We start from the raw sequence: 12,006 nt of genomic DNA on the forward strand, positions 1-12,006 counted from the left end.
CATAATAAATGGTCGTGAATATACTCCTTTCCCCCCAAATCATCCCATGGGCTGGACTGGATCCCTTCGGGCCGGTAGTTTGACATCCCTGACTTAGCCCAAAGAGAGACCAATCAGGATGCTCCCTCTCACTCTTCCTCTCCCCCTCCAAAAAAAAATCGTGTTCCAGGATATTGTATATAATTTGCGGGCATCAGGGAGTCACTATCAATATGCAAGAGATTACCAGAACTTCCGGGAGAGGTGAGATGTCTGCAAAGGAGTTTGAGAGTCCTTGTGCTGGATTCCCTAAAGGTTAATTTGCACGTTGAGCCGGTGGTGAGGAAGGTGAATGCAATGCTAGCATTCATTTAAAGAGGACTAGAATATAAAAGCAAGGATATAATGTTGAGGTTTTATAAGGCACTGGTGAGGCCTCACTTGGAGTATTGTGAGCAGTTTTGAGGCCCTTATTTAAAAAGGATGTGCTGACATTGGAGAGGGTTCAGAGGAGGTTCACCAGGAGGATTTCAGGAATGAAAGGATTATCATATGAGCAGGGATTTAAGGCTCTGGGCCTGTACCCACTGGAATATAGAAGTTTGGTAGGGGGAGTTCAATGAACTTGAATGTTGAAATGTTGTTTGCTGCTAGGGTTCAAATGAATGTTGAAAGTCTTAGGTAGAGTGGATGTGAAGAGGATGTTTTTGGTGGGGGAATAGGACCAGAGGGCACAGTCTCAAAATAGAGAGAGACATCTGTTTAGAACAGATGAGAAGGAATTTCTTTAGCCACTGGGTGGTGAATCTATGGAATTCGTTGCCATAGGCAGCTGTGGAGGCCAAGTCATTGGGTGTATTTAAGGCAGAGGTTGACAGATTCTTGCTTAGTCAGGGCATGAAGGGATAAAGCAGGAGAATGGGGTTGATAAGGAATTGGATCAGCCAAGACGAAATGGAGGAGCAGACCCAATGGGCCAAATGGCCTAATTCTGCTCCAATGTCTTATGGTTTTATGGTCTTATGGTCTTGAAATTACATTAATTCCAATTAGAGATTAGAGTAACTTCACTTTCCCCCCACTGAGAATCATTTTGAAAAATAAGAAATGATGTTTAGCTGCAGCTGGTTATTTACCAAACTTGTGGAAACTAACACCCCAAGTTTTGTTTTAATCGTTCTACAAGAAATGAAACCAAGAAACTGCTATGAAATCTCAGGCAGCTACAAATTCAACTGTTTCATAAATCTTATCAACAGGAAGCTTCCTTCAAAAGGTTCTACGTTTAAAAGAGAAATGCTTACTTGTTAAACAGACGTTTGAATTGCAAAACTACAGCAGCAGCAAAGATGCCCAAAATATGTTCTACTTCCACTTCTGGTTTGTCATTATACAGGTTTCCTAATGCAATAGCAAAACCTATACCAACAAAATATTTATTGTTAGACACAATACAGATTCACTCCAAGTAGCATATTATTTTATACTTAATAAATGCAACTTCCTTTCAATGAATGGAATTGCATTTGGGTTGGTTATTTTTAAGGCTAACCAGAGCAATAAATGATTTCACACCCGTTCAAAATAGATTAGGCCAAGCAAGTTTAATTAATTATACATCCTTCCTGCAACCAGATTTAATTTCCAGATTACGCCAACCAAGTTTAATTCTTTTGTATATCCTTCCTGCAACCAAATTTACTCAAGCTAAAATTTGCTTTATTATATCTGCAAAACTTTTTTTTAATGTTGAATTTTATGAACCTAAAAATGGACAGACTTGACAGCTCACAAACACCTACAAATGAATGTGGATTTCACTGAACTAGCAATTGTTATTATTAGTTTGTAAAAAGTGTTTTAATTAGTATGTTTTTTTTGTATATTACTCACCATTAACTTGACACTATTACAACAATTTAATGGTCTTTAAAAATATGACTTCTTTATGGGTTGGAGGGCAACAAGTCTCTTGAAAATGCAAAAGGTGGAAATGAGAATATACATTAAGTATGGATTCACTGCCATAAGAGGGAAACTGGACAGCTTTTTGAGAGTTGAGAATGTGATGTATTATTGTGGATAATTGTGAGGTATCAGTTATTAGTGGTGTGTTACTGGAGCTTGCTGTTTTGTCTTGGGAGTTGGAGTTAAGTTTAGATTATTTTATCTGATATTTTGCCTCACTTCCAGGAAATGGAGTTGGAGGATGATTGCTTGTTACAGTAGGTTGTATTGCATCTCTGATTCTAGGTGCATCAAGAACATCATCATTAGAGTCACCTCAATGACTCAACTATTGTAATTATGATGCAAAAATATTCTCAATAAAATGCAGTGTTCCTTTCAAATAATGTACACAGGTCAATGATCCAAAGAAATGATAATTATATTACCAGATGTTAGAAAGTGTTCAAATTGGGTAAGGCTCCTTTCCAATGAATACTTATAAGTGAAATGGTCATGTTTGATGTAGACAGTGGTCATTATTGAGGAACTGTCAACATCAGATCAGACAGAGGGCTGTTGAATTCTGCATCTGAACATGTAATGAAGATTAATCACTATCGTCACTATCAAATTGTTTTGGAATTTTGATTTTAAATTTGAGACAATTGGGTCATTGAAGATTAGACCTGCAGTGCACATTACATATTAGCACAATGTGAAAAATAAACAAGATAAACAAGCAAATACAGGTTGTAGTTATGAAAGAAAGGAATTTTTAATGTTTTGGTGTTTTAAAAAAATCCGCTCTGATTTTAAAACAGTAAGTACTGCATGAAATAACATTAAAGTCCAGATTATTTAATTTTGATCACAATTTTAAACTTCACAGAACAAAGGTTTTGAGCGCTTAATCATAGAATTTATTTTGTTTTTGGAGGAGTTAATTCTGATTAATAAAATTATTTGAATTTATAGCAATACTTGTATAAATATCATTGAGGAAGTATTTTGTTGCTAAAAATGCCAAAATTGATAGTTAATCATTGTTATAGCACTCTGGTATATTTGTATACAAGAAACAAAGCAGGAAAGAAAGCCAAATAGGAGAATACACAAATTGCAAAACAGAAGAAATCAAAATGTATTTATTTAGAAATAGAGATTGGAACAGGCTCTTCTGGCTCTTTGTGCCGTGCTGCCCAGCAACCCTGATTTAACCCTAACCTAATCACGGGACAATTTACAATGACCAACTAACCTACCAAGTACAACTTTGGAGGAAACTGGAGCACCTGGGGAAAACACAGGCATTCCACGGGGAGGACGTATAGAAACTCCTTACAGAGAATGCCAGAACTGAACTCTGAAGTCTGACACCACGAATTGTAATTGCGTCACGTCAACTGTTACATAAACATGTTAGTAAATATAAATGTATACACTTATATGATACAAGCACTTCACATCATGTACATATGTGAAACGGTTTTATCATATTCTGTGGTCACTGAGTTTTACTGATAACAAAGCCAAAACTAAATGAGTCACAATGCACAAGATTTGTTACCTTCTCTAGTGACAAGTGGGTCTGTCACATCAAGCTTCAAACTGATGATTCTCTTCATATTTTTTATTGTATCTGTGGTCCAGTGGTTTTCCTTATTATGCACCTTGCACAAATTACACTTCTTTAAATTGTTAAGCTTGTATTCACAACACGTATCTTCAGGACCACAATAATACAAGCCTCCTACAAAGAAATGGAACTGTTCAATTAAGAATTATGTTCAATGAAATATTGACAGGCAAATTTGAGTAATTTTTTCTAACAAACAAAACAGAATTTAATGATTAACTTAAAGTCTTGAAGAAGGGTCTCAGCCTGAATCATCGAGTGTTTATTAGATAGTGTTTACAAATGCTTTCTGACCTCTGGTATTTTGTGTGTGTTCCTTAAGTTAATTATTTAAGTTAATGATTTTTGCATGGTATTAATATTCATGGCATTTGTGTAGGTGATTGAATCAAGAGAATAAAATTGGAAGAGTTGGGACTCTTTTTCATTTAACCTTGATTGATAAGTTTATTTTCCCCAAAAACTTCAATAGGTGTGTATATATCGATGTTGTGATAGGAGCAATATAATTGAATGCCTCTTTTTCTTACTAATGTTCAGTGGAAAAGGTGGATCTCCTCTTCTACTTTGGAAAGATGTTGCATGTTTTCATGTTTTCATGATGTTCTCATGTTTGGAAAGATGTTGCACTAAAAGCAGCATTAACACCATGCACGTAAATAACACCAGTAACAAAACATCCCAAGTCACCTCACAACAGCACTTTCAAATGAAATTTGGCATCAAGCCATATACAGAGATATTAACATTGGTGATCAAATGTTTAGGCATTTAAGGACCTTTAATGAAGAAAGTAGGAGGAACATCTCTACCAAAGGAGGTGTACCTCCTTAAGCACAAACTCCAAACCAGTACACCACAAGTACCAGTAACATCTACAAACTGGTCTTCAGCAGCACTTCCAAACCCATGATACCCACTAGCATCTTTCCTCCGCTAGCCTGTAGGTCACCTTCCGACAACAAGTAGCATCTGCTTAGCACCCCCACCACCACTCAGTCAGAGTCACATGAAGCCATGGGTGCAGGTGGTGGATGGTCATACAAGCAGCTGGTGAACATCACAAGTCCTGATTATGCAACTACTGACAACAGGCAATCTCTGAAGATTATTGATAATGGTTGGGGTCACCTGTCTTGCAAAGACACTGTCCAGAAGAAGGCCATGCTAAACCACTTCTGTAGAAAAATTTGCCAAGAACAATCATGATCAAAGATCATGATCGTCCACGTCATATATGCCAAACTCAAGGCCCGTGGGCCAAATCTGGCCCGCGGTGGAATTATCTTCGGCCCGCGAGATAATATCTAATTACTATTAAAGCTGGCCCCAGTAATCGAAGCGCCTATGGCGTATGATATGGCTAATGCTGAGTTTATTCAGGTACCAGGTTTTCAGGGTTTTTAGTGTTTATTCGGCAGTCTTGCTCGGCAGTCTTCTTCATAAGAAACGGAATTTGTAAAGTGAAACACTTTGTAGTTATAGCAGAGACTGAGACACATGAGAGCAGGCTGAAAAAACGGAGGCAACGAAAGCTGCGTTCACACGCGTCCGACTGATCCGGCCCGCATGAAGCTGCATTTTGCTCAATCCGGCCTGTGACTTAAAATGAGTTTGACACCCCTGGTCCACGTCATACGACATGGCATATAATGATGATGATGATGAAGAATGAAAAAAGTAGGTAGAGACACAGAGGGAATTCCAACTTTATAACTTTGGCTCTCATAAGGTATGGTTTCTATTTCCACTTCAAAAAGGTGAGTGTTGCAAGCAAGGCCAGTATTTATTGTCTGTCCTCATTGTTCTTAAGAAGATGGAGATGTACTGCTGCTTTGAACTATGCAGTCTGTATCATGCTATTGAGTAGTGAGCTCCAAGATTTGGCCAACAATGGGGGCAAATTTCAAATTCAGAAAAATATCTAACTTGCAGGTGTGGTTTTCCGATCTGCTTGCAAACCTTGACCACTTAAGGTGACAGTGGGTATCGCAGGTTTGGAAATGCTGCTGAAGACCAGTTTGGAGATGATATGACTGGTACTTCTGGCGTACTACTTAGAAACTTTGTGCTTAAGGTGGCACAGAATTTATGTGGCCACTTAAATTGCTAGTCAATGGGGTCCACCAGGATATTGTTGATGGGAGAAATTAAGGATGATAGGATGATGTGAACTCGTATTTTGTCAGAATTAATTTGCCAATACGTCTGGCTGGTTTCATCAGGTGAATGATTACATGGAATAACACATTGTGTAATTACCCAGATCACACTAATGGGCCTGTTGCTAAAGATGGTTGAATCCTCAGTCACTGCCCTGCAACAATATCTTAAGATGAGGTTACTAGTTTCCAACAACTAGAACTATCCTGAATTGCACAATATTGAGCTTTCCCTTTATTCTCAAGATCTCAAATTTTCCCCATTGCTTTCAGTTTTCCTAAGGATCTGAACTTCCACACTTGGGGTCAGATGCTTCCTCAGTATCAAGGTCTGTCATTCTCTTCTCACGCTTAGAACTCACATTCTGATGCACATTTAGTCCAAGGTTGAAGTGAGACCTGTACACATAACCCAGGCCAAATCCGAAGTGATCATCAGTGAGCAAAAAATTGGTGAGTAAGTTCTCCTGGATATCACTGTCAATCACAGTTTCCATCACTTTTCTGCTGATTGATAGTCAACCATGGGAAGTGGAATGGATTGGATTTTTCATATTCTTGTAGTTAAGCTTAGATGTTTTAAAGATTAGCTTTATTTTTCACATGTACATCAAAACAAAGAGTGAAATGCATCACATGCATCAAATCAAATCTGCAAAGACCAGTGCCTGGGGCAGACCAAAAGTTTCACTGTGCTTATAGTGCTGATAAAATATGCCCCAAATTTACTCACCCTTAATCCCAACTGTACGTACTTGGAATAAGGGAGGAGATGGAGCACTGAGAGGAAACCCATGTGGTTATGGAGGGGAAATACAAACCGCTCACAGACAATGGATCAGTGCTCACTGGTGTTGGCTACACCACTGTACCATCCACCTTATAACAATTTTACTAAATTAAAATTGTCCATGGATGCGATAAAATTAAATACAAGTGCAGAAGACATCCAACTTGCACGCATAACTCCCAATTTAGAGAATAAGTGTCATAATTCTCATATATTTTTATAACACAGAAGCTTTTTTTGAATGAAGTTCCTGCACTGTGGAATTCAACACCTAAAACTAAGGATACAGCCTCAGTTAACACTTCTAAACTCCAGTTCTAAACTTATTTATTTAACTTTGCTTTTAACTAACATCTTTGTCTTTTATTTTCATATTTATTTTTTCTTTTATTTCAATGTTTGTACATTATCTGTTGTAAAGCACTTTGAATTACATCATTTGTATGAAAGGTGCTTTATGAATAAGTAATAATTAATAATTTCTACATGTGGGGAACTTTTGATTTGCTTTCTACTAAAACAGTAGATGGTCAAAGATTATTAAAGTACTCATTTGTATTCTCACCTGTTTGGCAGGTACCTCTGGTTTCTCTTGATTTGTTCTTGCAATACTCTGACTGATCTGAAGTATTTAATAAGTTAAGCAACCGTTCTGATTTTGAGAAAAATTGACTATGTAGCTCCCACAAGGTATTCATACTTTCTAATATCACATCTGATGAAATAAAGATAAAATAATTATCATGAAACATTGTTACTGATTTGAAATTTATGCATTTCACTAAACAAAGTAATGCCTAAACATTGCTGAATTTATACCAACTTCAATGGATAACAAATACAAAAATCAAGTTACAAATTGAATATGAAAAAGTCACAATTTTATTTATGCTGAAATGATCTGAGCCCGATTTTAATATCATTATTAAATTCAGAGAGGCACAGTACTGTGCAAGTCTTAGGCACATGTAAAAAATTATGTAAAGTGAAAATGCTTTCAAAACTAATTAAAGGAAAAATTTCTAAATATCAAAATATTTATTATAACGAGCTGTAAACATTAAAAAAAAACTAAATCAAATCAGTATTTTGTGTGACCACCTTTTGTCTTTAAAACTGCATCAATTCTCTTAGGTACACTGTCATGCAGTTTTATAAGAGAATCAGCTGGTAGGTTGTTCTAAGTATCTTGGAAAACTTGCCATGGTTCTTCTGCAGACTTCAGCTGTTTCACTTGCTTCTGTCTCTACAGGTAATGCTATTGAGATCAGGGCTCTGTGGAGGCCATACCATCTGTAAAACATTTAAAGAAAAAAAACTATGGTGCCCAAGACTTTTACAAAGTACTGTATTTTGGTGATAGTTAAAAGTCTGATCAAAAAATTGGATGAGCAGAAGCTGTGCAAATTACACCCATTCAAGTTTTCAAAAAATACGCCAGATCATATTCAACCCAACTTGTTGCCTGACATCATGCCTGTGCTCCTTGCATGGATTCGTGGACCTCCAGGACTAAAATCAATCAAACTGGTTGCCTAGCTAGTGAGAGCAGGCCATGAGCTCTGACTAGCCTCAAGCAGTGTTCCTGAGACCCAAACTCTCACTGCCCTGATGGTTTCTTCACAGCCCAGTTGTCTAGGGTTCCAAACTTTTAATTGAATAAAAAAATCTAATTATTTAAAAACATCTTAAGTTACTTGAAATTAATAGAAGGCATACAGTAAAATAAAGTGAAAAAAAGCTTCAGTGCATTCAATTAAAGTGGAAAGCTGCCAGTTCAGATTGAGGGCATGTTGCATATGTCCACAGCAGCCGGTGAACAGGATAGTGTAAAATGGCTGTCATATTAGTAATTCAGAGGACGGACTAAATAATAGAAATCTCCATTCCTAAACCGAAATGGGGGTGGGGAGAAGGGAGAGAAAAAGAGAGAGATCTTTAGAAGGAGATGACATAGGATCAGAAGATGTAGAATCCTTGTGGGTAGAGTTAAGAAACTGCAAGGGGATAAAGATCCTGGTGCGAGGTATGTACAGGCCTCTGAACAGTAGCGAAGGGGTAGCACACAAATTACAACAGAAGATAGAAAAGGCATGTAAAATGGGCAATGTTACAATAGTCATGGGAGATTTCAATATGCAGGTAGATTGGGAAAATCAGGTTGGTGCTGGATCCCAGAGAGGGAATTTGTAGAATGCCTGTGAGATGGCTTCTTAGAGCATTTTGTGATTGAGCACAAAATCCCAGCATTTGTGTGTGTTGCTTGGATTTCCAGCATCTGCAGATTTTCTCGTTTGTAGTTGGGCCCATTAGGGGAATGCAATTCTGGATGAGGTGTTATGTTATGACCCAGATTTGACTAGGGAGCTCAGGGTAAAGGAACCCTTAGGAGTGATTGATCATAATATGATAGCATTCACCCTGCAGTTTGAGAAGGAGAAACTAAAATCAGATGTATCCGTATTACAGTGGAGTAAAGGGAAATAAAGAGGCATGAGAGAAAAGCTAGACAAATTTAATTGGAAGAGTATGGTGGCATTGAAAGATGGCAGAATAACAATGGTTGAAGTTTCTGGGAGCAATTCAGAAGGCACAGGAAAGATACATTCCAAACATGAAGAAGAATTCTAAAAGGGGAATGAGGCAACCATAGTTGAGAAGAGAGGGCAAATAATAAAATAAAAATTAGAGCGAAGTTAGAGGATTGGGAAGTTTTTAAAAACTAACAGAAGGCAACTAACACAAAATGCTGGAGGAACTCAGCAGGCCAGGCAGCATCAATGGAAAAGAGTTACTCTTCTCCATAGATGCTGCCTGGCCTGCTGAGTTTCTCCAGCATTTTGTGTGTGTTGCTTATATTTCCAGCATCTGCAGAATTTCTCTTGTTTGAGAAGGCAACTAAAAAGCCATAAAGAGATAAAAGATGAAATATGAAGGCAAGCTCACCAATAATGTAAAAAAGTTTAAAAAATATATATAAAGAGTAAAAAAGAGAGATGAGAGTGGATATCCGACCACTGGAAAATGATGCTGGAGAGGCAGTAAAGAGGGCAAAAAAAAATGATGGATGAACTTAATAAGTATTTTGTATCAGTCTTCACTGTAAAAGACACTAGCAGAACGCAAGAGTCTCAGAGGGCAGAAGTGACTGCCATTGCTATTACTAAGGAGAAGATGCTTGGGAAGCTGAAAAGTTGGAATGTAAATAAGCCATCTGGACAAAATGGACTACATCCTAGGGTTCTGAAAGAGGTAGCTGAAGAGATTGCGGAGGTATTAGCAATGATCTTTCAAGAATCACTAGATTCTGGAATGGTTCCGGAATACTGGAAAATTGCAAATATCACTCTGCTCTTCAAGAAGGGAGAGAGGCAGAAGAAAGGAGATTATAGGTTGATTAGCCTGACTTCAGTGGTTGTAAAGATGTTGGAGTCTAAAACTAAGGATGAGTTTTTGGGGTTTTTGGAGGCAGATAACAAAAGAGGCCAAAGTCAGCATGGTTTTCTTAAGGGTAAATCTTTCCTGACAATCTGTGAGAATTCTTTGAGGAAGTAACAGAACAAAGTAGAGTCAGTGGATGTTGTTCATTTGGATTTTCTAAGGCCTTTGACAAAGTAGCCTAATGATCAAGAAATTGATGCCTTTGTGGCCAAGTTTGCAGATGATACAAAGATAGGCAGAGGGGCAGGTAGTAGGGAGGCTGCAGAAGGACTTAAACAGATTGAGAGAATTGGCAAAGAAATGGTAGATGGAATATAGCATGGGGAAGTGCATGTTCATCCCCTTTGGTAGAAGAAATAAAGGTGCAAACTATTTTTTAAATGGGCCAGCCAGTGCCATAGCAGCATCTGCACTGAACCTCAAGGCAGAGGGTCCCAAGTTTGAACCTGACTAGGTCCCAACCTGGACAGCAGAAGTAGTACCTGTGCGGAGGAAAAGCTTGGAAATTTACTTCTGTATCTTGCCATGAAAATCCATGGACAACTACACTATCCATAGGGTCGCCATGAGCCAACGAAGACTCGATGGCACTCAACAACAACAACATTCTCTAAGCAGGGAGAAAATTTAATAAAAATAGAGATGCAAAGAGACCTTGGGCAGGATTCCCTAAAGGTTAATTTGCAGTTTGGTGGTATGGAAAGAAAATGTAATGTTAGCATTCATTTTGAGAGTACTAGAACACAAAAGCAAGGATGTAATGCTAAGGCTTTAGAAGGCATTGGTCAGATCACACTTGGAATATTGTTAGCAATTTTAGGCCCCTTATCTAAAAAAAGGTGTGGAGGCATTGGAGAGGGTCCAGAGGAGGTTCGTGAGAATGATTCCAAGATTGAAAGGGTTAACATACATGATATGGCAATGTGATTGACTTTTAACTGCCCTATGAACTGGCCAATGAAGCCGTAGTGTTTGAGAAGCTAGCTTACAACCAACTTCAAGGTAATTAGGAAAGGGCCTTAAATATTGGTCTTGTCATCTACCTTTCCATTCTAACATCCAAAATAGTAGTGGTTTTTACTACTGGATTAAAAAAAATACAAACCTGGAGTCAAGCCATCTCTCAGCCTTCTTGAATAGCAACAGGAAATTTCATTGGGTTTAATAACTTCAGGTAAGCTACAGTTAATTAAGAAACAAAGTCATTTAGGAATCTTGAAAATTCTTTAATTTAAAGGCCAAAAATTGTGTAATGCTAAAGCAGCTATTGATATACAGTATGAGTACTATAGCGCTCTTATTAAGATAACGCCAACATCAGATAGGCAAAGAGGGTGAAGAGATTTTAAAAGAGGAATACTGTAGCAATGTTCAGGATGTTTACAACTCTTATAGAAATGTCTTATTTTCCTACATTGAGGGAAAAGGAATATGGGAACGAACTGTTGGAAACCAAGATGATAAACTCTACGGGATTATTACCTCTTTTTATGATAGACTGGTTTAATTGAACCTTTAGCTTTTGAAACAGAATAACACTTTGGCAGATGGGGCATACAGCTAGCATCTTGAGTTGGAGATGCACATAGATCATTTTCTGCAGACCAATGGGTCACAGGACAATCAGCTAAACACAGAAAAAAATTTAATCAGTTACAAACAATGGGGTACATTCTACAATTGTGACAATCAGTATATGTGCTGATATATTTTCATGACTCATCATATTTCTTCAGAGAACAGGTTGCAGTGTATTAATTTCTTGATATGGTCATAGAACACTTTAAGCCAACATTTATTACCCAACATCAACTCCCATTTAGTGGTGGTGGGCTACTTTCTTGATCTGCTTCGGCCCAGTGGAGAAGTACAGTACTGTGCAAAAGTCTGAGATATATATACACAGTGCCTATAAAAAGTATTCACACCTCCTAGGAAGTTTTCATGTTTTATTGTTTTACAATCTTGAATCACAGTGGATTTAATTTGGCTTTTTTTTAACACTGATCAACAGAAAAAAAAGACTCTTTCATGTCAAAGTGAAAACA

General features: G+C 37.6%; 1 protein-coding gene across 1 annotated transcript in view; it reads right to left on the reverse strand.

The window, feature by feature from the left end:
* The window catches only part of btbd16 (BTB (POZ) domain containing 16), a 121,479-nt gene that overhangs the window by 93,851 nt on the left and 15,622 nt on the right, over window positions 1–12,006 (reverse strand). The window contains exons 4-8 of the mRNA XM_073026777.1: window positions 11,441–11,585; window positions 11,064–11,137; window positions 7,083–7,232; window positions 3,497–3,679; window positions 1,284–1,398 (exon numbers count right to left, since the gene is read on the reverse strand). Of these exons, the coding sequence (XP_072882878.1) occupies window positions 1,284–1,398; window positions 3,497–3,679; window positions 7,083–7,232; window positions 11,064–11,137; window positions 11,441–11,585 (667 nt within the window). The remainder of the gene's footprint in view (window positions 1–1,283; window positions 1,399–3,496; window positions 3,680–7,082; window positions 7,233–11,063; window positions 11,138–11,440; window positions 11,586–12,006) is intronic.

Source organism: Hemitrygon akajei, chromosome 23 (assembly GCF_048418815.1).
Source record: "Hemitrygon akajei chromosome 23, sHemAka1.3, whole genome shotgun sequence".
In the NCBI taxonomy this organism is placed as follows: domain Eukaryota; kingdom Metazoa; phylum Chordata; class Chondrichthyes; order Myliobatiformes; family Dasyatidae; genus Hemitrygon; species Hemitrygon akajei.